At 37.3% G+C, this 27,867-nt stretch overlaps 1 protein-coding gene and 2 long non-coding RNA genes across 4 annotated transcripts; 1 reads left to right on the top strand and 2 right to left on the bottom strand.

Annotated features, from left to right (window-relative positions):
• Positions 1–503: 503 nt before the first annotated feature.
• Positions 504–5,611, bottom strand: LOC105354925. The gene is made up of 6 exons (XR_909441.3): positions 4,645–5,611; positions 2,571–2,625; positions 2,346–2,390; positions 1,258–1,400; positions 964–1,058; positions 504–872 (listed from the first exon to the last, which is right to left on the bottom strand). It is a non-coding gene; the product is annotated as an uncharacterized LOC105354925 (long non-coding RNA).
• Positions 5,612–6,692: 1,081 nt separating this feature from the next.
• LOC111948308 lies at positions 6,693–9,472 on the bottom strand. The gene is made up of 3 exons (XR_002874276.1): positions 9,430–9,472; positions 7,143–7,199; positions 6,693–6,754 (listed from the first exon to the last, which is right to left on the bottom strand). It is a non-coding gene; the product is annotated as an uncharacterized LOC111948308 (long non-coding RNA).
• A 9,100-nt stretch (positions 9,473–18,572) lies between these two features.
• Positions 18,573–26,526, top strand: LOC111946297 (CD209 antigen-like protein D). 2 transcript variants are annotated; one of them, XM_023960635.1, is made up of 13 exons: positions 18,573–19,293; positions 19,529–19,573; positions 20,197–20,253; positions 20,689–20,748; positions 20,857–20,922; positions 21,909–21,971; positions 22,284–22,346; positions 22,537–22,599; positions 23,169–23,231; positions 24,687–24,734; positions 25,626–25,768; positions 25,976–26,070; positions 26,162–26,526. In XM_023960635.1, the coding sequence occupies exons 1-13, from the start codon at positions 19,245–19,247 to the stop codon at positions 26,307–26,309; spliced, it is 963 nt and encodes a 320-aa protein (XP_023816403.1). In that variant the 5' UTR covers positions 18,573–19,244; the 3' UTR covers positions 26,310–26,526. The 2 variants fall into 2 exon arrangements, with proteins under 2 accessions (XP_023816403.1, XP_023816409.1); XM_023960641.1 differs by lacking the exons at positions 22,284–22,346; positions 22,537–22,599.
• Positions 26,527–27,867: the final 1,341 nt, after the last annotated feature.

Here is a 27,867-nt window from a genome sequence, read left to right as displayed (position 1 = left end):
TCTACATTTTACGAATAGAGCTCCTGCATAGAGAGGATTTAGTTTTTTTTTCTTCTTCTTTTTTTTTCTCACCTAAGGAAATCGAAGAGCAATGCGAAGTCGGTGAACAGTGGCTGCCTCGCGGTTCTCACCAACCAGATAGCAAATTCAGCGGCAGCGGAGACGGTGGCGTGCTGCAGCTGCAGCATTTCAACAGTTTGCCTCCAGCACGAGGCCTTCAGCACAAGCCTTCTCTACAGAATCAACTTCTATTGTCTTTATTTTATTGTGAAGCCCTTTGGCTAATGAAATAGTCTCTTCAATTAAAAAAAACATCTTCAAAAGCTTCAAGAAGTTTAGGGGCAGGGATTTCCAGTTTAGCTTAGTCTGTTTAGTTTAGTTTTAGTCAGTCTGAGAAAAGTCCTGCGATAAACAAGGACCACTATAGTCTAAGTTCAACAGACCAATGAACTGCATTACTCTGTGAAAAGTAAACGGCTACTGCAGTAATGAAACACACTGAATTCATTTTGCGATGCTTTATTGAGACACAGAAAAGTATGCAGCAGCAGTAAAAGATTAAATTCCTTAATCAACCCCATTATACCCACAGATTAATATGTTTTCATTATGTCTGAAAAGTGAAGCAGAAAGGACAGCAGATGAATCGCCATCAAGGTTTTAACCTCAGCAAACATCAAGCTAATGTTATTCAATGATCAGAAAGTTCCCAGTGTTTCCACTAAACAGCTTTCTTTTCACAGATCCAGTAGTTAATAGTGGTCCCTGGTGTATCATTCCAGCTGTTGACACTGTTAGCAAAGAACCCTATTTCTGCTCGATCTTCCAGGTTTAATAGATTGTTAGGTTCTCCTGGACCCCAATAGCTGACACTGAAAACACAATCACAAACAAAATGTGATTCTTTTAAATTTTCATTTTTCATAACTAATGATCAATTTTAAACAGATAAACTGCTTATACTTAGGTGATATGATGCTTCCAGCCACCCATGTCCAGGTGGATCCTGATTTCTTCAGCCCCATCCAGGCTTGGCGGTTAAATCCTCTGGCAAAATTCTTTGTTATGAAGACATTTGAGTTATTAGTTTAGAAATAAACCACAGAGTTTTAGTTGTTTAGTTGTTTCAATTTCAGTGTTTTAAAATATACTACAGTTTTTTGTTGGATCTATTTTTTTATAATTTATTAAAAACATTTTGTTAGTATTTCCATTTAAATCAGAGGGAAATGGTTAGTAGATTAAAATTTGTCACACGTTTTCTTCATTGTCATTGATGACCACCAGGTCTGCTCCTTTGACAAACAGTCGTCTCTACTGGTCTGCCAGTCTGCAGTGGTTGTTGAGAGGTAATAAAAGGTGTCCATTGAAAGATTGCCATCTCTCATTTTGAGGCCCAGCTGTTGGAGGAAAGATTTCAAGTTCAAAAGATTCTCAAATTATGACTAAACAAGAATTGAAACAAACAAGAAAATAACAACAGTAAAAGTCAGATTTATCAGCTATTAGGACAGTTTCTTGTAGATCTTAAGACACTCAGTCAGTCTCATATCCACATTTATTCCACTTTCCTCTTGATTCTAGTTTTCTTTCTTTCCTCTAAAACAATGTTTCCCAACCCTGGTCCTTGGGGATCATTGTTCTGCTTTTTTAAATCCAACCCTTATCAAATACAACTTCCTTAGATGACTGTCATTGTCAGGCTTCTGCTAATGAGCTGCATATGGCGTGCATAAGGAGGGCAACATGGAAAACATGCAGGACAGTGTTCCACGAGGACCAGGATTAGGAAACACTGCTCTAAAGACAGATGTTCAGAAAGTCACTTTTAATTTAACCTGCCAAACCAATAAGGTGGCGAATTGATGAGGCCAAAACATGGTAAATAAAACAACAATGGGGAACTAGGTAAGCGGCCATGTTATTGTATTTTAGACTTTCTCTCCTTGTAGGAAGACTTTTTGAAAACATAACAGCTGGGATTAATGTCTCCCAAGAAAATCTTGATTCTACATTATTCAGGAAAGGCTCATTGAACTAATGATAGATAAGCAGAAGTTTCAGATGTTGAGATCAGATATCGTAATTGTTTCATTTATAATTCTGTGCACACATAAACCTTCTGAACCAAAACAAATGAAAAGTGTTTGCATGTCAGTGATCAAACTTTGTGAACTATAAACTTTGTGAGACGGTCTTTGCTCTTTGCTATAAACCATTGGAACATTTTTCTGCAAATTATTTTCAAATTAAAATGTTTAAAAAGCAAAACTGAAAAGGAGTTAAACATTTTCAATGGCTTTTTTCACCGACTGTCTTCCACTTACTAAAAACATTTATCTTACTCTGTAATGCGTCTCTCTGTTTAGTCACAGAAGTCAACTGGGAACCTGTGGAGTTAAAAAAATAAAATAAATAAAGTTTTTTAAGACAATCGAAGAAACAACATTTTTCACAGCTTTTAAATAATCCGTGCATTACCTAGATCAATTATTTGTTAATTTATTTTACTGTTTGTGCCAAAATCTAAAAATTCAATCAACAAAGGATCCTGACTTTCTTACACTTACTGAGGTCAGTCACTTGTTGCTGCAGTGAGCTTCTCTGAGCATTTGCTGAGCTAAGCTGTGGGAAAAATAGAAAGATTTGTTTTTTTACAAGAACCAGGACAAAACTGAAATTTTAGTTATTGATCCTGAAGCTAAGAGAGAGAAACAGTTTTTGAAACTAAAAGAACTTTCATTAAGGCATTCAGAAACAGTCACAAAACCTGGACGTTATTTTCTACTCTAAACTAACTTTTATCACCTTTGAAAAAGGTGGTTAGAAATGTTTTTTATAATCTTAGATATTTAGCTGGTGTCCACCCACTACTCTCTCTTGCTAATATGGAGATATGAATGCATGCTTTTATCTTGATTGAAATTGATTATTGTAACGCCCTGCTTGCTAGTCTTCCAAAAACTAACATTAAGAACCTTCAGCTCCTCCAGAACTCTGCTGCACCAGTTCTCACCAAGACCAATCCCTGCATTGTGTCAGGACTAGCTAGCCCTATGGCTGTCACTTCCTGTTTTATTCTGTAGTCCTGTCTTCTCCCTGTCTTCATTTCCAGTTCCTGCTGTGTGATCTGCCTCCTCCCTAATGTGTTCCAGCTGTGCCTCATTGTCTTCTCTATATAAGCAGTGGCTTCTTTTCGAGCCGCTGCCAGATTGTCTTTCTTTCACTGTGAGCAATCGCCTTCTCTCCAGAGTTCTTAGAGCTTTTGTTCCTGATTTATTCCTTTTTTTTTTTTTGGATGGCCTCCTGAACTTATATTAAAGACTCTGATTCTGCCACTCCCTGACTCCACCATTGTGTACGCCTGAGCTGCACCTGATACATTGGCCCCTCTGATATGCTTCAGGATTGATTTTAAGATACTTTTAACCATTTTTAAATGTCTTAACGGTCTGGCGCCTTCTTATTTATCAGATCTTTTATTAAAATATGAACCCCTATCGGAACCTGTGATCCTCTGGCTGTGGTCTACTGTATTAACCATTAAACCGGTAGAAACCAAAACCTACAGAGAGGCTGCTTTTTAACATTATGGCCCCGTTTGTGGAACAGACGGCATAGTGCTGCGGATAGCATTAATACTTTTGAGAAAAAGCTCAGAACACATATTTTTAACCTGACTTTTAGCTATTTTGACTACTTTTATTATTGAATTTATGCATTTTATCTTGTTTTGTGAAATTTAGGTAATCAATGATTTATTTTAATTGACCTTATTTCAATGTTTTATTGTTTATTGGTTTATTCCCTTTATCTGTATGTTTACTCTTTAATTCTCATTTTTATTTTCATTTTTATCTCCAGTGCTTCCTCAGCTGGAACCTCTACCTCTGGGCAGCTCTACATGGGGGCCTGCATCACCACTTAGCTGTGGTGGAGCGGTCCTCGCATGTGATGCTGCAATTGGCTGCAGCTGTTCACAGAGAGGGAGGTTCCAACTATTATTAGCATTTCCAATAACAAACATTCTGTTTTCGTGCTCAGACTATTTTCTCATTGTCTTTCCCCACCAGTTAGGAGTAGGGAGGTGTGAGAAGTGGGGGGTTGTGTGTAGGGAGGGGGCTCTTTTAATATTCGTTCTTATATTATTTATTTTATTTTTGTTTTAATCTAAATCCCTTTGTGTTATGCTTTTGTAGCCCCATCACTCAGCAATACTTTAACAAAATGGTAACCTACGGAGTCGTGATGGGGGGATTGGGTTCGTTGAGCTATGGTAGCTCCCAATCGGGTTACCTATTTAAATCTAAAGAGTTACAACGTCACAGAACTCACAGTAGACAAGTACGTCTTCCGAAAAAGTATGACACCAGACAACCATTTAAACTGAACACAGTTTCAGGTTTAATAAAATAAAGAGTTGACCCTCAAAACAAACAAAAATATTGGTCAATATATCTGGTTTTTATACTCTTCCTCTTAAACGGGAAAAAAATATATGAACCTTGAGTAAATGTAAATTTCACAACTTAACTGAACATTCATAAACTGGTTTTAAAAGTTCGTTTCAAAAGTTTGTTTCAAACACAGATATTGCAATACTTCACCACGTCATGAAAAATAACAAACTGGGCCCATACTCACTCACTCATTCACACAGTCAGTTATTACCCCCGGGGGAAAAAACCTTGTTGCAGGCCTGAAAAAAAAATCACCGACTTCCTTAGCCTTCCGTGCAAAGCCTTCCTGCGTTCTCCGTGCAGCTTTAGCCGTTGCTCCGCCCTTCCACAGCACCTGTCGTCCGTCGCGGGGAAAATCCAACGTCCTCAGCGCTGCAGCTCCGCTCCGTGGACTCCGGTTCACGCTCAAGTGAGAAACTCCAAAACGGGAAACTTTCCGTCACCTTTTCTGTCACGGGAAACCACTCTCAAGTTTTCCTACTGACTTTGGCCTGCAGAAAGTTTCTTTTTTCCCGTCTTCTTCTCCACCTCCCCGCGTGCTTCCACGTCCAGACCTTTTTTCTTTTTTCTCTCTTTTTTCTTCGATCCTCTCCTCAGCCAATCAGCTTAGTCCAATCAAAACCAAAGAACACTCCACAGAACACTCCGCATTTCTTCAAAATAAGATATAGTCCTGTGAACTGACGCTGATGAGGTTACATAATCCAAAACAAATCAATAAACAACAATAACATTGTTATTTACAGTAAACCCATAATCAACATCATTCAATAAACAACAATAACCTTGTTATTTACACTTAACCCATTTCCTTCTGGTTAAATCTGTGTCATCTTCTAGACTTATTCAAACATATTCCTTTTAGTAACTTTGTAATATCAATATTAATAATAATATTGATCATTTATGGGATTAATTTGTTTAATCCTCCTCTACACTTTCATAAGAAAAATGGTATATAAATAACGTTTTATTTGATTTGATTTGATTTAAAGCAACAGAGGATCCTGACTTTCTCACACTTACTGAGGACAGTCACTTCTTGCTGCAGTGAGCTTCTCTGGGCATTCGCTGAGCTCAGCTGTAAATCTGTAGGAAAAATAAAAAGTTTTCTTTTACAATTATAAATAAAGTTTTTATTCTGAAAGAAGACCTTTAAGAACAACAAAGGGTAAATGAAGAATTGTACAAAAACTGGTCATAAGAGATGTTTGCTCTGCCAAAATCTGCAATAAACAGCCTTTCTTTCTTGGCTGTAGTAGTTGGTCCACATGTTTGAACTGCATTTACAGGGAAATGTTGAATCAGCAGTTCTTTAAAGAATCATTTATTTCACTTCCCTGATGCCTGCAACGCAATTTTGCCTTTTCTTTTTATCACATCAATACAGCGTAAAAAGCAATGACAGTTTTGCTTCTTTTGCTTCTTGTTTGGATAAGTAACACACTATAAATGTTTTTTTCAATATGCTATTTGGTTTAGTAGTTTAAGTGTTTAAAGTGGTGACATGTTTTACAGTTGTTGCATGATTTAAGCTCCTGCTAAGACACAAAACAAAAATCTAAAAAAGGAATATTTAGTTTTGGCCCAGCAGCAGAGCGGCGACCTCTCAAGGCGGGACTCTGCCTTTACCCAACAGTATCCGGGATCACCTCTGTGACCCCGTGACCTCGAAAGACCTACAGCTGGTTAAGAAAATGAATGAATAGATGGAACGTTTATTTCTTTTAGTTTTTGATAGGAGGATGTTTTGTGTGAAAGCAAAATGAAAAAGATTTATTCTTCTTTTGTTTGTATGAAAATGGTCTAAAATAAAAAGTCTTGTCTTTCGTTAGTAATAACCAAATGTTACATTAGAATAAGTGTTTTTTTGGGTTATTCTTAAAAAATTAATCTGACATGTTTGTTTGATCATTAACTAATCAACATAAATTTATGTGTATTTCTTATTTTTTTTACAGCTTGGATCTGAAGATTGTTCTTATTTGTTCAGTAAAGCAAACCATCAACATCAATAACTTGGCTAAATTAAAAAGTAGTTATTTTTTCTTACTTACCACATGAAATCAGTCGTCGTTTCAGAAGATTTCTTTGGTTGTTACAAGCTTGGATCAAAGAAGCGTCTGAAAAAAGACCAGCCAGTTGTTTTTTTCTTTCTTTTTTTTTTAATAAAGCAGATCTTATTCTTACAGTAAAATTGATCACATTTAATTAAAATTTCTTATTTGTACTCACTGCAGGGACATGAGATCCCCTTTTTTGAGCCAAGAGTTTGTTGTAGCTGGCATTCAGATCTGAAAAAAAATTACATTATTAATAATAACAATGAAGTCTTCATTTTCTTTTTAGTCAGATTTTCTGCTTCATTCTTTCTGTATTAACATTTCCAGCTTTTTCACTTTATGTTGAAATATTTATTTCAAAACAATTTAATATTGTGTTAAAAATATGAAATGAAAAATATAGAAACTATTACGACTTACCATGAAATTCACACAAAAAATATGGAAAAAGCTGTATCATTTATTACAAACAATGAATAGTTTTAAAACAAAGCACACTTAAAACTAAAATAATTATGGGATCATAATGATTTGGTGTTTTGTGACTTAATAAAAAAGGATTTAATAATAATCACGTAAACAATTATAGAAAGCCAAATACAAAAATCTTCTAACTTACCAGCAATTGGTTTGCTCATCCCAGCAATGATTGCAGCCAGAGAACTTGGTGCCACAGCTGTAGAAAATAAAATATGAATAAGCTCTAAAGCACAGCGTCATTCTTCATCTAAACTACAGCTAACATAACAGCTTAAAGAAATGATTTGTTTGTTGAACGTAGTTATAACAAACTAGAATTTAGGGATTTTCTTAAACTAAAGCTCAGAAAACAGGAAAACAATCTTTAAAAGTCATTTTTTGTGAGTTGTAGTTTTGCAAATTCATACATATAAACTATAAAGCCAGACTCTGTGTGTAACCTTCTTAGTGGAGACAGTTTGGTTCTTCAGAAAAGTGCTTCAGTTATTGCTTTTGCCAGATTTGAACCTTCTAGCTATAGAATCATCAATAAAACATCATTTATGACATCTGTGGATGCGGTGAAAAAAAAGAAACTGGGAGATGTTCTTCTTACTGGTGCTGCACCAGCACACTGCTGCATAGAGGAGGGCACTCGCTACCACAGACTGATAAAACATGTTCAGCAGTTTGGAGCAGATGTTAAATGAGCACAGCCTACAGAGGAAGTGCAGCCTGGACTGGCTCTTCTTGTAAAGGTGGTCTGTATTGGTGGTCCAGTCCAGCTTGTTATTTTTTTTTATTTTTTTTTTTTTTATTTTTTTTTTTTTTTAACCTTGTCCTGTCCAACAGCTGGGCAAACAGATGAGAGCTGAGGGCCTCTTGTGTTGGACATATTTTACTTTAACAAGAGGGGTTATTAATCTTCAGACAAACCAAAGGTATGTCTGAATAAACCCCTTTTGTAATTGAGGCCAAACTTTATTAATTTCAAACATGTTTGAAGATCTTTGGTGTTGGACCGGACGGAAAAGGAAAGAGGGGAAGAAGAGAGAGGGACGTTAGAGAGAGGGGGGGAAGGAGGGTGATAGTAGGAGGGGAAGGGGGATAAGACCATGAAGCAGCATAAAGCAACAAGTTTACTGGTTGTTAATCACCATGGTAAGGCTCAAATGCAGTGCAAAAAGGGCGGAGCCTGTCCACACACACACCCAAGTGTCAAACACACCTGCTAGCTGCAAAAATGTCCATCTGTCGACATGTACACAAAACAGATAGTGCTCACACGCATACTTATGCCTTAAAACCAACTAGTGTGAAACATTTCAGTCATTCAGTCACGCAAACCGCCAGTGCAAAGGTGAGCCAACACCCGTGCTCAGGTGAGTGCTCATGTTCTTCTAAAATGGATGGTGGAATGTGTAAAGAAGGAGGGAGAGCGCCCAGCCATCCCCACCCCAAGACCCCCACCGCAGCAGCAGCGGCAGCCGGAATCCCCCCCACGCCACACGGAAACCGGCAGGAAACAACCGCCGCCCGGGCGACCAAGCCCGCCACCCAGGCCAGGGCCAGCAGGACCGCCGCAAGGCCCCCAGAGCCAGAGAGCAGGGAGGCACGGAGGGAAAGAGAGGGCCGCCCCAGCCCAACCAGGAGAACAGCCCCCCCGCCGCGCCGGGAGAACCCAACGCAGGGCCCCACCGGAGAGGGACGCCCACAGCCCCAGACGAGCACCCCACCACCACCCAGGAGTTCTGGGCATCCCCCCGCCCCAACCCCAGGTACGAGCCAGGACCCCCCAAGGGAGACCCGCTCCGCACTCCAGGCAGCCATCCGCCCGGTCCACGGTTGGTCCAGGGAGGAGCAAGGCAGGGGCCCGCCGCCCCCGCCCAGGAGGGGGGAACCCCGGGGAAAAAAGAGGGCCCACAAGGGGTGTTGTAAATATGGCCCGACCAGGCTCGGCCACAGTTGGAAATTTGGCGGGGCCCAGCGCTCAGGAGCAAGGACCAGAACCCACCCCCCAGGGACACCAACACCCCCCGGCTCAGATGTAATGTGAACCCCCCCACCGCGCGGAGAGAGCACCGCCGGGCCCAGGAAGCCGGCACCCCGGGGACACGGCCGCCGTTGCAAAGGGGCCCGTACCCCCCACCAGGGAAGAGGCAGGGGACAGATGGTCCTAGGTCCCACCTTCCTTGCAAAATGTGTGTGCGTGTATGTGTGTTTAAGAGGGTGTGTGTGTGCATGTGTGTGTGTTTATGTTGGGATGTATATATTGAGGGGGGAGGGGTGTGTGTACTAAGGGGGGTGCAGTTAAAATTGGCGGGTAGGGCATTAAGGGGACATCTCCTGATTACTCACAGTGATGTCCCCTAGTCCAGCTTGTTATTAAACACAACCCCCCAGTTATTTGTAGGGATTCAGACCAGCATTATTTCAGGTACACTCACTTATGGATGGTTTAGTTGTTGTCAAACTCTCTCCTGTCCCAAAAAATAAGAAGCCAAAACAAGAAGTTAGTGAACTCTAAAGGAAGGTGATTGCAGATGTAACATCATTAATACATAAACAAAGAAACTTAATATCTTTAAAAAGAACTTATAATAGAATCATGGAAATCAACCTAAATTCAGGTTTCAATAGTTCACGTTTACAAAAGTTACAACACCTCCCAACTGTAAATGTTCATCAATATTTTCATTATTTTCTTCAACTAAGGAGAAACAATGACTCCATGAACAGCTGTGTGGTACCTGAGATCAGGGAAAAGCAGACGAGGATCATCCATCGTGGTGAAGTCATGGTCCCAGATGTTCACCTGCTGCTACATACAAAGCAACAAACACCAAGAAAGAGTGCAGAGGGAGCTCATCATGGGGCCTTATTTATGCAAAACCTGAACAAAAAGGATGGCATCATCAGCATACGCACAAACATGTGTCTAACCCCTTTGTTTAGCTTCGGCTTTCTTCCAAAAGACTGAACCCGGATCCTAAAATGAAGCAAAAAGCAGAACAAATTATAATGACCTCAAGTCATAGAAGCCAGTTTATAATACAGTACATCCTGATGATCATATTACCGTTTATGGTGGAAAAACGCCCAACCTAAGTACATAAAACAGAAATATCCTCAAGTATTCTGACACAAAACTCCACAAGGAAGCACACAAATGATTAAATATTAGTTATGACTCTGGATTAAGAAAGTAAACAGTGCAGACCAATGCTGCAATAAAGACACATGTTGTGTTAAAGACACTCATCTATCACTTTATTACAAACACCGTTGTAATACCAGGTTGACCCTTTTTATCTTCAGATCTGCCCTGAATCGTAGTGGAATCATCTATTGAAATGAAAATAAGAAAAATGTAAAATCCTCTAACAGCTGTTATCAAATCAAAGAGTTAAGTTTATCAGGGCAGCAATTAGAGAACAAGAAGCAAGCAAACTCAAAAAGACATTTGTGGCCTGAACAGTTAAAAAGCTTTGAGAGTTCCACTTTTTGACTTTAGTCAGGTTTATTTTCTTTCCTGCTTGACATTTAGCTTTTGGGATCTTTTCTCTTCAGTCTCTGACAACACGGTTCCAGGTCCAAGCTGGAGATCTCCGTTTCTTTTGGTTCCTCCATGATTCTCTGCTGTCATCTTCTGGGGCTTTTCAATTGACTTCTAATGTTTTCTTCTGCTTCTGGTCAAAGCAATGGGTCCCTCCAGTGTCATGATAAGTCTTTGCCAGAAGAAGAGGAAATTTAAGATTTAAATTCCTTTTTAAAAAAAATCTAAATAAATACTTAATAGAACCTGTCATGTATTTATGGTAAATGTTTAGATATTTTTATGCTTTAAAAATATAAAATTGAAGGAAATGTTAGACTTCTCTAAAAAATGATCCGCTGCTTTTCTCTAACTGTGAGTTACCGACTCATAATTTCCTAGAAGTCAGGAGATGTAACAGAAAACTCAACAAACACACACGTGTTCTTCTTTCTGGCACAGGCAAATATTTAGTAACACATTAGAACAAACAGAATCATCACCGTTTTTATTGACTTTGCATTGTGTTTCTTTAATTTATGTGTGTCCGTTCTTCATTATGACTTGTAGCTGAGATGTTTTAACAATCATTTAGGGAATTTGCTCCTGAGCTTGAATCACAGTCATCAGGAATCACACTACTTACATAAACTTATGGATGTTGTTATTTACATCAGTGCTGTTCCTATTTGGACTGACATCTGAGGAAATATGTAAAAGTTCCCTTTGATATCACTAATAATAAATGAAAAGAAAACTACATTCATTATTTTAATATTTATTCCTTCAAAAATTAAGACAATAAAAAAGGTAGCACCAAAAAATAGAAAGGCCTTTTCAATTGATGACAATTAATTACCTCCTCTTGAACCCAGAAAAAACTGAGGTCATTATACTTGGTCCTAAAAACCTCAGAGATGCTCTGTCTGCTCAGATAGTCTCCATAGATGGCATAAGTATAGCCCCTAATTCCACAGTTAGAAACCTTGGGGTTTTATTGACCAGGATTCATCATTTAAGGCTCACATATCTCAGGCGTGTAGAACTGCCTTTTTTCACCTGCGGAATATTGCTAAGATCAGAAATATGCTTTCTAGGAGTGATGCTGAAAAACTCATCCATGCATTTGTTACGTCTAGACTGGATTACTGTAACTCCTTGTTAGCAGCGTGTCCTAAGAGTTCCTTAAGAAGTCTCCAGCTTGTTCAGATTGTTAGCAGGAACTAGCAGAAGAGATCACATCACTCCTGTGTTAGTTTTGCTCCATTCTTCTCTATGAGTTCTGGTAAATCGCCTGTCCGTCCTGGGGGAGGATCCCTCCTTCATGTGGACACCCCTGAGGTTTCTTCGTTTTTTCTGGAATCCGTTTTTTTTAGGAGTTTTTCCTTACTGCGAAGAGGGGTCTAAGGGCAGGGATGCCAGTATAGCTTAGTCAGTTTGTTAGTTCAATTTAACATTTTCCTATTGAATTCTATGTATTCATGATCCTTTTGATTTTATGTTTAACATTTTCAATCACCGATACGAAAGCCCATTGAGACTACTGTTGTTGTGAATTTGGGCTATACAAATAAAATTGAATTGAATTGAATTGAATAGCGGGTATTTCACCCATTTGCCGCAGTAACAGCTTGACAGAAACATGTCATGCTCCTCACTAGGAATGCAGATGAAACAGCATTCCATATCAGCTAAGGACAGTGTGTCGTAAAACCCCCTCATCATAGCTGGGGATGAGAAGCAGATGAAAAAACACAGAGCTGTTTCTAAAGAGGTAAAAAGGTCAATCTCAGTTAACATTTAAATCAATACATTTAAACAATGACAATAATAAAAAACAATTTCTTTCCTATCAAAAATGAATAAAAATAAAATACAAAACAAAACAAAAAAACAGCTATTTACAACTCAACTTTTAACTATCATTATTGAGCTGTTCTTCTTAATAAATGCACCGGTAAACAGAACAGAACCCAAACAGAACACTTCGCTCCCAAAATGCAGGACTGCTTGTGGTTCCTAGTAAAAGTACAGTTTTAGGTAGAGCCTTTAGCCACTTAGCGCCTGTTTTATGGAATAAACTCCCAGTTCATTCAAGAGAGGTCCACACAGTTTCGAAATTCAAAGTTAGGCTTAAAACATTCCTCTTTGGACGGGCTTATTGTCAGACTAGCTAGTGTTCAGAGATTATTCACCTTACTGTTAATTTGTTTAAATTAAATTTAACAATAACAATAAAGTTGTTAGTAGGCTGCTAGAAGTTTGTAGCTGGGGAAACTATGGTGCACTGGGGTTATGTCCTCTATTCTCATCTACTTCTACTCTCCTTCTGTCCTCCATTCTTGATCATTTATTTATCATTTAGTTCTCCATGCATCTGTTTGTTGCAGTGTGATTCATGTACTGTCGCTCTTTCCCACTCCCCAGGAGGGGAGTGGGAAAGAGCTAAAGGGAAAGAGTAGTTTTTCCTTACTGAGAAGGAGGATCTAAGGGCAGGGAGGCCCAGTTTAGTTTAGTCTGTTTAGTTAATTCAGTTAGTATTTTCCAATTGACATCTATGCGTTTATGATCCTTTTGATTTTTTTGTTAACTTTAAAATTACCATTACAAAGCCCATTGGGATGACTGTTATCGTGATTTTGGGCTATACAGATTAAATTGAATGGGATTGAAAGAATACGTGGATCCCCTCTCATAGACAGAAAGTTCCACAGAATGGCATATAATGCTGTTCTCTCTGAAACCTCCATTCTTCATCCAAGACTCAAGAAGCTGATCATTAATGACAACAGAAGGGTTGATGAAGCGCTTCAGAGAATAACTGCAGCAGCAGCAAGATCTGGAAAATTGGACAGTTTTGATGTTGACCTGGAGTAACATTGACTTATATCGGTGTTGCCTTCATTTTTTGAGCAGTGTTTATTCAAGCGTTTAAATCATCCTTCAACTTTGTATTATTCACAAAAGAAATCTTCATGCTTTTCACAGCTATTAGTGACAAAATTCAACATAAAAAGATATTTAATCTGACATTTTGAGAACTTTACCAAACTTACTTTCTGAGTTTAAGTCAATCTCTCTCCCAACAGACTGTAAAAAAATAGATTACTTTTTAATTTTAACTAATAGTGTAGCATTCATACGTAATCATTTAAAAACTAAGGTTACTTTTGGCTCAAAAAAACTAATTATAAATGTTAAAATGTAATTGTTTTTTTTTCTTTCTTTTCTTAATTGAGAGTTCAGGTTGTGATGTGGAGTTCTTATGTTCTATCATGCTGGATATGAATAAGTCTGGCAGAAGTCCAAAAACTCAAGATGGAGCATTAAAAAAGTTTAAATTGAATGTTAACTTGGTGTTGTCTGAACTCTTTATACCACAAACAAAACAATTATTTTAATAATTCCTTAAACACAGAGCTCCTGTGATCGAATTTCATTCAAATACTTTCAATCAGCAGCTTTGGAAAGTTTTGTGATATAGGCACAATAGTTAGAGTTTTCAGACAATCAAACTCTCGGGATAAAGCCGTCCAAAAGGCCCTAAGGCTTTCAGAACCATGGACAGCAGTCTTCCGCCCCGTCCTCCACCAGAACCACCTTCCTCATGTTGGTGGAAGATTCTCCACCTGGGCCGAAGGTCGACGGATCACAAACGAATTCAACCATCCATTTTCTGGACAGTGGGAGGAAACCGGATTACCTGGAGAAAACCCACGCATGCAGAGACCAGAGAGAGAACAGTATTCAACTTTTAGTTATAATGATGAAGAAAACCTCAACCAATCAGGGCCTACTTTTGCTGGATCGTCATTGTGTTCCGTTTTTCTAACATTTTGTTAAATCAAACATCCAGATTCATGAGTTTCCTCTCTGTTATTTTCTGATGACTGTGCTTCAAACTCAGGAGAAAATCCCCTTAATTATTGTTCAAACTTCTCAGGTACACGTCAAAAACAAACACAAGTAAATTGATCCAGTGTGTTCTAATTTGTTACTAAATATTTGCTTGTGCTGAAAAGAAGAACATGTGTGTGTTTGTTGAGTTTTCTGTTACATCCCCTGACTTCTACGAAATTATGAGTCGGTAACTCACAGTTAGAGAAAAGCAGTCGATTAAAACAGCAAAGTAATGTATTCAACATTTATAACGTTTCTTTCAGTTTTTACATTTCAAAGCTTATAAGCTAGTATGAAAAAATCTAAACATAATTATATTACTTTAGTTTTATAAAATACTGTATATATTTTGATTTGTTAAAAAAGGAATTAAAATCTTAAATTTCCTGTTCTTGTGGCAAAGACTTATGACAGTGGAGGGACACATTGATTTGACCAGGAAGCAGAAGAAAACATGCAGTTAGAAGTCAGTGGAAAAGCCCCAGAAGACGACAGCAGAGAATCATGGAGAACCCAGAAAAGAGACAGAGACAGAGATCTCCAGCTTGGACCTGGAACCGTGTTGTCATTGACTGAAGACAAAATATCCTCAGAGCAACATGTCAAGCAAGAAAGAAAGTAAAAAGAGGAGTAGATAAAAATAGACAATTGTATTTAATTTATAGTTAAGTTTTATTTCTTTAAATGCTTAGGTGGATGAGGTGCAACAGTCTGCAGAAGCAACACGTGGTCCAATCACTGCACGTTGTTACCTCAGAGACATTTCACATTCATTTGTTTGGAGGATAAGCCCCTTTGAGATGTGTCATCTCAGTGTCACGAGGGTCCTCAATAGACAACAAAACAAGCAAATACCGACAGGTACAGTTGAGCAAACATTTTGTAGCCTCGCAGAATTCTTAGATTTGGATTTGTGTGGAGACAGGACACCCAGGACCACAGTTCAACAGGGAGCACAAAGAAAAGTTTATTTAAGGGGGCCAATATTTGAGGAGTCTGTTGTTCTGTCCATCCGTTGGGGCCAGGACCCTGCGTCTATAATGTAAAAACCCCAAAAGTCCATAAAAAAAAGCTAAAACATCAGGCTCAATAAAACCCACTAAAAACACACACAATTAGTAAAAAAATAAATAGCATGCACTTATTAAAATGTGGCTCTGGCGACTATACAAAAGTCTTTCTTGGGTAATCCAAAAAAACATAAAACAGCAGAGGGGTACGGTTTGGCCCCTGGCTCAACTGCTCCTCCGGTGCCGGTCAGCGCTCGTCCATCCACAGGGGCGTCTCCTTCTGGACGTCTTCCACCGCCACTTCACCCGGAGATGCCTCACTCCAAGCGCAGTATTTTGCTGTCGGCCAGGCGCTGCTCCGGTGGCTCCGCTCGTCCACGTAAACAGGTGGAAGCCACACCCCCCGACGTCTCCTCGCTGTAGAGAGCTGCTCTCTTGCGTTCCAGCTGATCCTTAAATCCAGTGTCTTATCAGCACGCCCCCAGTGCACACCTGTGTCCATTTCTAGCAGCGTGAGCTGCCGCCTTCAGGGACCCTCCGGTTTTCACAAAGAATAAAAACACAATAAAAACAGTTCACCCTGTTACATTTACATATATGAAAAACATGATGAAGAACTTAAAATACATGAGACAACAAACACACACACACAGACATCCATTACAGCTCTTGGCAGTGTGTTCAAGGGTAAGGGAATACAAAGGCAGGTAATGTTATCAAATTCAATCAAAAACAGTTACATGAGTGTTGAAGATGTTCTAAACAGGCATTTTTAAATGCCAAGAATGAGGTTGAAGAGCGAATGGTTGGAGGAAGATTGTTCTAGTCAGAGGGTGCTTTGTAATAAAATGAATGCTTTCCGATTTCTTTTTTGACTCTTGGAACAAAAACAAAATTTGATCTGCATGGCACAAATTATAAGAAGACTGAAAAAGAATTAGATATTGTTTGAGATATCCTGAGAAACTGATGTTGATACACTTGAAGATGTATAATAGCCAGTGAGGTTGACGTCGGAAGGATGGGGGAAGCCAGGACAGTTGCTGATACATTAGACAGTGGTGAGTTCTAAACGACAACGGAGAATAAACCTACACAAACTGTTAAAATAACATTCAGTGGTTGGAGATTGGTGAGAGTGGGGGTTTGACATATGTTACCGTAGTCTCAAATCGGAATAATCAGTTGTGAGATAATTTTCTTCCTGACTGAGAAACTAAAACAACATTGATAGATAAAGTTATTTTAAATGATAAGAAATTGTATGGATCATGGACTTTTTATGAGCACTAAAGGACAGTGAGGAGTCAAGCCACAAACCAAGGAATTTCAAATTTTCTATTGCTGAAATAGGTGACATGTCCATATAAGTTACATTTATTTCATTAGCAGCTACAGGATGCAATATTTTTTTGAAAGAACATAAAATAGGGTTTTGATTTGTTGATTAAGAGCTTGTTAGATTGTAATCAAAATTGAACAGCATTAAAATCATGTTGAATTGAGTGCTGAATGTCAATAATATTAGATTTAGATAACTAAATGACAGTATCATCAGTATAGAGTTGAATCTTGTTGTCAATGCATTTAGTTGGAAGGTAATGAATGAAATTGAAAACGGAAGAGGCCCAAGTGAGGAACCTTGTGGAACACCTTTGTCTATGCTTAGAAAATTGGAATGGCTTCCTTTAAAAAACACACACTGCTGATGATGATAAAGGTACGAGTTGAACCAAAGGAGAGAAGATCTATCAAGGCCAATAGAATGAAGTTTGTCCAATAACAGATAGTGATCTACTATGTCTAAACTTTTGGTAAGGTCAATAAATAAGGCACCAGTTAACATGTTACTATTAAGATCAGAGAAAATATCATTGATACATTTTAACAAGGCTGAAATAGTAGAGAAATGCTTTTTACAACTGGATTTGAATCGAGATAAAATATTATTAATTGAAATCATAGACATCATAGAATCCATCATCATCCCCCAATTCCACCAGAACACCACCAACTTTCTATTGATGGTGGATAAAGCTCCACCACATCATGCAAAATGATCACAGCACGACTTCAGGAAGTGGGAGGGCTTCATATGGTATGGCCAGCAATGAACTCTGACCATTAACAATTTTAAATATTTTTCTTTTTCATAGGGACTACAGGTGAAAATTATCCTATAACCTGTCACAATAAATTTTTTAATCTTTCACATGATCAGTGTTTTTTGTGCATTGTCCCTTTTATTAATCATTCTTAAACTCTCTTAACTTGGAACCCCATAAAGCACATCTGGGACCAGCTGAAGAAGAGACTGGAGGATCATAACCCCACTCCAAGTGACCTCACAGAACTCCATGTAGCATTTCTGGAAGAGTGGAACACCTCAAAACCGCATCTTGAGTCTAGTGAGGAGCTTGAAATGTTTCATTCAAGCTGTTACTGTGGTAAATGTTTGAAATACCCGCTATGAAAAAGGCCTGTTTTTTAGTGCTACCTTTTTTATTGTCTTAATTTTCAAAATGATAAATATTAAAATAATGACTTAAGTTTTTTTCTCATTCATTATTACTGATATCAAATTAAACTTTTACATATTTCATCAAAGGTCTGTCCAAATAAGAAACAGCACTGATGTAAATAACAATATCTTTAACTTTTTGTAAGTACTGTAATTCCTGATGACTGTGCTTCAAACTCAGGAGAAAATTCCCTTAATGATTGTTCAAACTTCTCAGGTACACGTCAAAAACAAACACAAGTAAATTGATCCAGTGTGTTCTAATTTGTTACTAATTATTTGCTTGTGCTAAAAAGCAGAACACGTGTGTGTTTGTTGAGTTTTCTGTTACATCCCCTGACTTCTACGAAATTATGAGTCGGTGTTGTCATTGACTGAAGACAAAATATCCTCAGAGCAACATGTCAAGCAAGAAAGAAAATAAAAAGAGGAGTAGATAAAAATAGAAAATTGTATTTAATTTATAGTTAAGTTTTATTTCTTTAAATGCTTAAGTGGATGAGGTGCAACAGTCTGCAGAAGCAGAGATCTCCAGCTTGGACCTGACTGAAGAGAAAAGATCCCCAGAGCAAAATGCCAAGCAGGAAAGAAAATAACCTGACCAAAGTCAAAATGTGGAACTCTCAAAGCTTCTTAACTGTTCAGGCAATAAATTTCTTTTTGAGTTTGTTTGCTTCTTGTTCTCCCATTGCTGCATTAACAAACATAACTCTTTGATTTGATAACAGCTGGATTTAATTTTATTTTTATTTTTATTTTAATTGATAATTCCAGTACAATGATTGAGGGCAGATCTGAAGACAAAAAGGGTCAACCTGGTACTACAACGCTGTTTAGTAATAAAGCTATAGATAAGTGTCTTTAACACAACATGTGTCTGCACTTTTTACTTTCTTAATCCAGAGTCATAACTAATATTCAATCATTTGTGTGCTTCCTTGTGGAGTTTTCTGTCAGAATACTTGAGGATATTTCTGTTTTATGTACTTAGGTTGGGCGTTTTTCCACCATAAACGGTAATATGATCATCAGGATGTACTGTCATATAAACTGGCTTCCATGACTTGAGGTCATATTAATTTGTTCTGCTTTTTTGCTTCATTTTAGGATCCGGGTTCTGTCTTTTGGAAGAAAGCCAACACTAAACAAAGGGGTTAGACACATGTTTATGTATATGCTGATGATGCCATCCTGTTTGTTCAGGTTTTGCATAAATAAGGCCCCATGATGAGCTCCTTCTGCACTTCTTCTTCTTTGTGTTTGTTGCTTTGTAGCAGCAGGTGAACATCTGGGACCATGACTTCACTACGATGGATGATCCTCGTCTGCTTTTCCCTGATCTCAGGTACCACACAGCTGTTCATGGAGTCATTGTTTCTCCTATTGATGAAGATGGACTATTGAGAAAGTGTTGTAACTTTTGTAAACATGAACTATTGAAACCTGAATTTAGGTTGATTTCTATAATTCTATTTTAAGTTCTTTTTAAAGATATTCATATCTTTGTTTATGTATTAATGATGGTACATCTGCAATCGTTTACCTCAAAATTTCACTAACTTCTTGTTTTTACTTCCTAGTCATTGGGACAGGAGAGAGTTTGACACCAATTGAACCATCTAAAAGTGAGTGTACCTGAAATAATGCTGGTCTAAATCCCTACAATTACTGGGGGTTGTGTTTAATAACAAGCTGGACTGGACCATCAATACAGACCACCTTTCCAAGAAGAGCCAGTCCAGGTTGCACTTCCTCTGTAGGCTGTGCTCATTTAACATCTGCTCCAAACTGCTGAACATGTTTTATCAGTCTGTGGTAGGGAGTGTCCTCCTCTATGCAGCAGTGTGCTGGTGCAGCACCAGTAAGAAGAACATCTCCCAGCTTCTTCTTCTTCTTCACTGCATCAAATGATGTTTCTATTGATGATTCTATAGCTAGAAGGTTCAAATCTGGCAGAAGCAATAACTGAAGGACTTTTCTGAAGAACCAAACTGTCTCAGCTAATAAGGTTAACACACAGAATCTGGCTCTATAGTTTATATGTATGAATTTGTAAAACTACAACTCATAAAAAATGACTAATGTTGTTTTCCTGTTTTCTGAGCTTTAGTTTAAGAAAATCCCTAAATTTAGTTTTTTATAACTAAGTTCAACAAACAAATCATTTCTTTAAGCTGTTATGTTAGCTGTAGTTTAGATGAAGAATGACGCTGTGCTTTAGAGCTTATTCATATTTTATTTTCTACAGCTGTGGCACCAAGTTCTCTGGCTGCAATCATTGCTGGGATGAGCAAACCAATTGCTGGTAAGTTAGAAGATTTTTGTATTTGGCTTTCTATAATTGTTTACGTGATTATTATTTAATCCTTTTTTATTAAGTCACTGAACACCAAATCATTATGATCTCATAATTATTTTAGTTTTAAGGATGCTTAGTTTTAAAACTATTCATTGTTTGTAATAAATGAAACAGCTTTTTCCATATTTTTACTGTGAATTTCATGTTAAGTCGTAAGAGTTTCTATATATTTCATTTCAGATTTTTAACTTTCTTACACAATATTAAATTGTTTTGAAAAAAATGTTTCAAAATAAAGTGAAAAAGCTGGAAATGTTAATACAGTTCACGCAGGAATCATATCAGTTTTTTTCCTGATATTCGTTGCAGCTGAAAGAAAGAATGAAGCAGAAAATCTGACTAAAACACTTCATTGTTGTAATAATTTCTTTTTTTTTTCAGATCTGAATGCCAGCTACAACAAACTCTTGGCTCAAAAAAAGGGGATCTCATGTCCCTGCAGTGAGTAGAAATAAGAAACTTTATCTAAATTTGTTCAAATTCTGCACTAAAAATAAAATCCGAAATATTAAAGAAAATAAAAGAAACAACTGGCTGGTCTTTTTTCAGGCGCCTCTGTAATCCAAGCTTGTAACAACCAAAGAAATCTTCTGAACAGAGGACTGATTTCATGTGGTAAGTAGGAAATCATAACTACTTTTTAATTTAGTCACGTATTTGATGTTGATGGTTTGCTTTACTGAGCAAATAAGAACAATCTTAAGAGTCAAGCTCCAAAAAAAAAAAAAAAAACAGAAATACACATAATTTTATGTTAGTTACTTTTTGATCAAACAAAAATGTCAGATAAATTTGTTAAGAAAAACCCCAAAAAATCACTAATATTAATGCAACATTTGGTTATTAGAAATAAAGACAAGACTTTTTTTAGACCATTTTTACACAAACAAAAGAAGAATAAATCTTTTTCATTTTGCTTTCACACAAAACATCTCACTATCAAAAACTAAAAGAAATAAACGTTCCATCTATTCATTCATTTTTTTAACCAGCTGTATCTCTTTCGAGGTCACGGGGTCACAGAGGTGATCCCGGCTACTGTTGGGTAAAGGCAGAGTCCCGCCTTAAGAGGTCGCCGCTCTGCTGCTGGGCCAAAACTAAATATTCCTTTTTTAGATTTTTGTTTTGTGTCTCGACAAGAGCTTAAATCATGCAAAAACTGTAAAACATGTCACCACTTTGAAAACTTAAACTGCTAAACAAAATATTGGAGCATATTGAAAATGTATTGTGAAAATGTATTGTGTGTTACTCATCCAAAGCAAGAAGCAAAAGAAGCAAAACTGTCATTGCTTTATACTCTGTATTGATATGATAAAAAGAAAAGGCAAAAATGTGTGCAGGCATCAGGGAAATGAAATAAATTATTCTTGAATGAACTGCTGATTTAACATTTCCCTGTAAATGCAGTTCAAACATGTGGACCAACTGTCACAGACAAGAAAGAAAGGCTGTTTATTGCAGATTTTTGCAGAGCAAACATCTCGTATGACCACATTTTTACAATTCTTCATTTACCCTTTATTGTTCTTAAAGGTCGTCCTTCACAATAAAAACTTTATTTATTATTTTAAAAGAAAATCTTTCTTTTTTTCCCACAGGTTCACAGCTGAGCTCAGCGAATGCCCAGAGAAGCTCACTGCAGCAACAAGTGAATGTCCTCAGTAAGTGTGAGAAAGTCAGGATGCTGTGTTGATTTAATTGATAGATTTAGGTACAAACAGTAAAATGACATAAATGATTCTTTAATGAACTGCTGATTCAACATTTCCGTGTAAATGCAGTTCAAAAATGTGGACCAACTGTTACAGTCAAGAAAGAAAAGCTGTTTATTGCAGCTTTTAGCAGAGCAAACATCTCTTATGACCAGTTTTATACAAGTTTTCTTTTACTCTTTATTGTTCTTAAAACTCTTCCTTCAGATTTAGAAACCTTATTTACTATTCAAAGAGAAAATCTTTCTATTTTTCCCACAGATTCACAGCTGATTTCAGCGAATGTCCAGAGAAGCTCACTGCAGCAACAAGTGAATGTCCTCAGTAAGTGTGAGAAAGTCAGGATCCTGTGTTGATTAAATCAAATCAAACGTTATTTATATACCACTATAGATCTTTTATGACCAGTTTTGTGCAAGTCTTCTTTTTCCTCTTTATTGCACTTAAAAACTCTTCCTTCAGATCAAAAACTTTTGTATTCGTGTTAAAGAAAATCTTTCAATTTCTCCCACAGATTCACAGCTGAGGTCAGAGATTGCCCAGAAAACCTCACTGCAGCAACAAGTGAATGTCCTCAGTAAGTGTGAGAAAGTCAGGATCCTTTGTACTTAATTCTATCAATTAATACAAACAGTAAAAGGAAATAAATGATTCTTGAATAAACTGCTGATTCAACATTTCCTTGTAAATGCAGTTCAAACATATAGACCAATTGTTACAACCAAGAAAGAAATGCTGTTTATTGCAGCTTTTTGTAGAACAAACAGCTCTTATGACCAGTTTTATATAAACCTTCTTTGAATCTTTATTGTACTTAAAAGTCTTCCTTCAGATCGAAAACTTTTTTACTCTTGTTACGGATGGTCATGGAAGATAAACCCAGGAGCAGGAAGACTCAAACACGTCAGTCAGGTTTCCCAAAATTTTCTTGAGACATTTGTCCAGACAAATAACCCAGAACAGAAGATGCTCCAACACAAAACACAGAAAGGAGAGAAGCTAAATAGTAAACTAGATAATTGCAGGCAGCTGTGATCAATCAGGAAGAGACCACAGCCAACCTGTCAAAAAAAAGTAACTGGAATGAACACTAGAGGGCACCCATAACAACTCTTGTGAAAGAAAATCTTTCTATTTTTCCCACAGATTCCCAGCTGAGTTCAGCCAATGCCCAGATAAAGTCATTGCAGCAAGAAGTGACTGTCCTCAGTAAGTGTCAGAACGTCAGGATCCTGTGTTTATTTAATTGATTTAATTGAAGCACTAAAATGAATCAACAAATAATTGATTAGGGTAATGCATTAATTATTTAAAAACCTAGACAAATGTTGTTGTCTACAAACTTTGACTTTTAAATAAAGAAATTATTTGATCATCTAGATCGGGCATCGTCAAATGGCGGACCGCGGTCCGAGTCCGGACCGAGTGACGAGTCTGCCCGGACCGGATTTGATATTAAAAAAAATATTAATCATTTGTTCATGCGCAGCTAATCTAGTAATTGTGACAGGAGCGTCATCAATAGCAAAGCCAATCAAATCGATTGTTTACCTTTCAGTAACAGCGAGTTTGAGAGAGACATAGAGAGGAGATGAGAGAAAATGGTTTGCTCAAAAATGAGAAAAGTAAATGCTGAAAACCGAACTTTTAAAGATGAATGGACGGACAAATACATGTTTATTCTGCCTGCAGCCAGTTCTAAACCTTTGTGTCTCATCATATGCTTTGAAAATATAGCGTTAATCAAAGTGGCAACGTTAAGCGTCTATGAGACCAAACACGGGTGGTTTGAGGAAATGTACCCCGCAGAAGTCCATAGTGAGTGAGGGCAAGTAAAATCATCAAATTGAAAGCACAGTATGACAGGTCTACTCGTGTCATCACGCATGCATTTACCGCGCAGCAACGTGCAAATGAGTGTTCGTTAAAGATCGCGTGGATTTTGGCGCAACACAAGAAAGCATTCAGCGATGTGACAGTTGTAAAGGAGTGCTTTAATGCGGCTGCAGAAACTGCTGGCAGGACAGTTACATGGCCATTTCTCTCACTAGGAAAGAAAGATTGAAAGGGAGTAAGGAAAGTTTGAAAGGAGAGATGAAAAAGGGAGCTGCTCAAAGTTCTGCACTTTTTTTATTCAGTAAATTCTGCCCTGTTCTATTTTACTTAAAAAGTTTCCTGTGTTATTTTATTTAAAAAGTAGTTCATGTTTTTAAAAGGTGGGAGCTCAAATGTCTTTTTTAATTTTTTTCTTGAAGATTAAAAGCACTTTTATTTTATCCAAAAGATTCTGAATGTTTTACATTACTTGAAATAGGCCCTAAGTTCAGGCTGCTAAAAGCTGTGTTTGCACTTTTTATTTATTTTATTCAGAATAATTTCAGTGTTGTTTACCATTCAGTATTGTTTTCCATTCAAGTGCCATACAAGTTCAGACTTTTCGGTATGTTAAAAGCATATTACTTTGAAAACAGCTGAAATGTAACAATAAATTATATAGAAATGTATGTGCATTATTGATGTTATTAACATGAGGGTACATTATGTTAAGTGACAACATAAGATCCGGACCTTTGCTGGGAGAAAATTTTAGTAACTGGACCTTTTTGAATTTTAATTGAATACCCCTGATCTAGATAAAACGTTTTTTTTTTTTTAACTCCACAGGGTCCCAGTTGAGTAGCGGGAGAAAGTTACCACAGAACCCAATAATTGGTAAGTGGAAGACAGTCGGTGAAGAAAGCCATTAATAATGTTCAACTCTTTTTCACTTTTGCTTTTTAAACATTTTACTTTGAAAATTATTTGGAAAACAAATATTCCAATTGTTTATAATCGTGATTATCATTAAATGTAAGCATTAAAGGAAAAATTAATATTCAAAATGACGATTTGGACAATATCATGTCTCATAAGCTGTTAATAAAAAATCAGACAATCTCATTTAATTTCATTCAATGATTTGTAATGGAAATTATTTTCTAGATGTTTTTTTCTGGAATTGTGTTGTTCAAGTGAAGAGCTTGAACTGTCATTAGTTCAATGATCATTTCCTGACTGATGTAGAATCAATATTTTCATAGGGAGACATTCATCCCAGCTGTCCTGCATGTTTTCCATGCTCTCCCTCCTTATGCACACCTGATGCATAATTTTTGCCTCATAAGCAGACGCCTGACAATGACAGTCATCAAAGGAAGTTGTATTTGATCAGGGTTGGATAAAAAAAGCAGGACATGATGATGAATAGGGATTGGTGTTTTCTGCAGTATTGTTTGTTTTTATGTACAGCACCTCGAGCTGTTTTTTTTTTTTTTTTTACATGAAAGGTGCTATATAAATAAAATTTATTTGAATTTGATCCGAGGATCTGGGTTGGGAAATATTGTTTTAGAGGAAATAAAGAAAACTACAGTAGAATCAAGAAGAAAGTGGAATGTGGAGGATCTTATGAAATGAGACAGACTGAGTGTCTTAAGATCTATAAGAAACTGTCCTAATAGCTGATATATCTGACTTTTACTGTTGTTACTTTCTTGTTTGTTTCAACTCTTGTTTAGTCATAATTTGAGATTCTTTTTGAACGTGAAATCTTTCCTCCTACAGCTAAGTATCAAAATTTGGGATGGCCATATTTCCGTGGAAGTCTTTATTACGTCTCTACAACCACTGCAAACTGGCAGAACAGTAGAGATGACTGTTTGTCAAAGGGAGCAGACCTGGTGGTCATCAATGACGCTGCTGAAAACGTGAGTCAAATGTTTGAGTTAGAACCCTGCTAACCATTAACCTCTGATTTATATGGAAATACTTGATTAAAAAAATGATTTTAATAAATGGTAGAAAACGAGATCCAACAAAAAACAGTCGTTTATATTGAAACACTGAAACTGAAACAACTCTGAAACTCTGTGGTTTATTTCTAAACTAATAACTCAAATGTCTTCACAACAAAGAATTTCGTCAGAGGATTTCAACGCAAAGCCTGGGTCGGTCTGTACAAATCAGGATCCACCTGGATATGGGTGGATGGACGTATCCTATCACCTAGGTATAAGCAGTTTGATTATTTAAAATTGATCATTAATTATGAGAAATGAGTGTTTAAAAGAATCACGTTTTGTTTGTGATTGTGTTTTCAGTGTCAGCTATTGGGCTCCAAGAGAACCTAACAATGTTGGGAACCGGGAAGATCGTGTGGAACTACAGCGCTACAACGAATTCAACAGCTGGAATGATGAACCGTGGACCACTAATAACTACTGGATCTGTGAAAAGAAAGTTGTTTAGTGGAAACACTGGAAACTTTCTGATCATTCATTAACTATAGCTTGATATTTGCTGAGGTTAAAAACTTCATGCAGATCATCTGCTGTCCTTTCTGCTTTACTTTTCAGACATAATGAAAACATATTAATCTGTGGGTATAATGGGGTTGATTAAGGAATTTAATCTTTTACTGCTACTGCATACTTTTCTGTGGCTCAATAAAGCATCGCAAAATGAATTCAGTGTGTTCTGAATATCTAATCTAATCAATACCTATCAAGCAGATTGTTAAAATCAGGTCCTGTTCAGACAACATCATCCAAAAACTCCCCGTCAGAATGGAAACTTGAATGAAAACAAAGTGGGTGTCAGAGATGAGATAGATGGAGTCTGCTTGTTGTCATCTTCAGTCACATGAAATCCCCTGTGACCCCGATGACCTTCATGTCACCTCTTTAAGGCCGTGTCACACTGATGCTACGTACAATTTGCACATTTTCCACGTGAGAACTTTCGGTCTTTTGAGATACATGCATGAAATACATCAGGGTTGTCAAACTCATTTTGGTGTAGGAGCCAAATTTAATCCGTTTGATCTCAAGTGGGCCAGACCAGTAACTTAAAAGCAAAATAACCTATGGTCAGCTTGTTTTCCATTGCTTTGTTTTGTTTTGTTTTTCTCAATTGGAAAAATTGCCTCAACAAACATGCTAGCCTAATCACTTATTATTACACATTCATTCACAGAGGCCAATGGATCTCAACAAATAATCATTTTACTTTTTAAAAATATTTGGTTTATTCAATTTTATACAGACTGAATATTTTACATCTGACATTGAAGCAATCTCAATAATAAACTAAAGAGGGGCTATGGAGAAAAAATGGAACACCCTGTTTACAATGTAAGTGTGCAAATCAATGAGAAAAATTAAAATAAGTTAAACTTTCAAACTTTTGTGAACATAAGAGTTTGGAGTTAACCTCCATTCTCTCCTGAAAATTCAGGCAGCCATCGATTCAAATCCTGGGCAGCAGCACATTTTACTGTCATTCGAGTGTATAAGACACAATGAAATGTCCAATCATCTGTTCCTGGTTGCTGACTGAATTTTGTGGCATCACCTGCCTTCTTCCTGACCTTTGATGGGGCGCCATCAGTGACCAGACTGACATCACGTGACCAACATCATCCAGCGCATTACTAGGGAACTGACTATGTCATCAGCTGTTGTTCTGTCCATTAACTCCAGAAACTCCGCTGTGACGGTCTCTTCAGCACCTCTAATTAATATGTACAGCTGTCAAAAATCTGTGATATCAGTGCTTTTATCAATAGCAACCAAAAATGCAATAAATGACTGGATTCCTTCATTTGTCGTCCAAGTCTCCTCAGAGATGTTCTATCTGCAATAGTAATCCTTGACAGACTTGTGTAGGCAAAGGTCAACTGCTTTTTGGGGAGAAAGACTTCTGCAGCTTTCAGCATTTTTTCATGAGTTCACCATCCTCAAAGGGTTTGGATGTTTGCTCCAACTTTTTTGCAATAAGGTAGCTGTCACTGCTGTATCACTGACGT

The sequence above is a fragment of the Oryzias latipes genome, chromosome 1 (assembly GCF_002234675.1).
Source record: "Oryzias latipes chromosome 1, ASM223467v1".
NCBI classification, from domain to species: domain Eukaryota; kingdom Metazoa; phylum Chordata; class Actinopteri; order Beloniformes; family Adrianichthyidae; genus Oryzias; species Oryzias latipes.
Note: the sequence above shows the minus strand (reverse complement) of the source record. Positions and strands in the feature narration are given on the sequence as shown.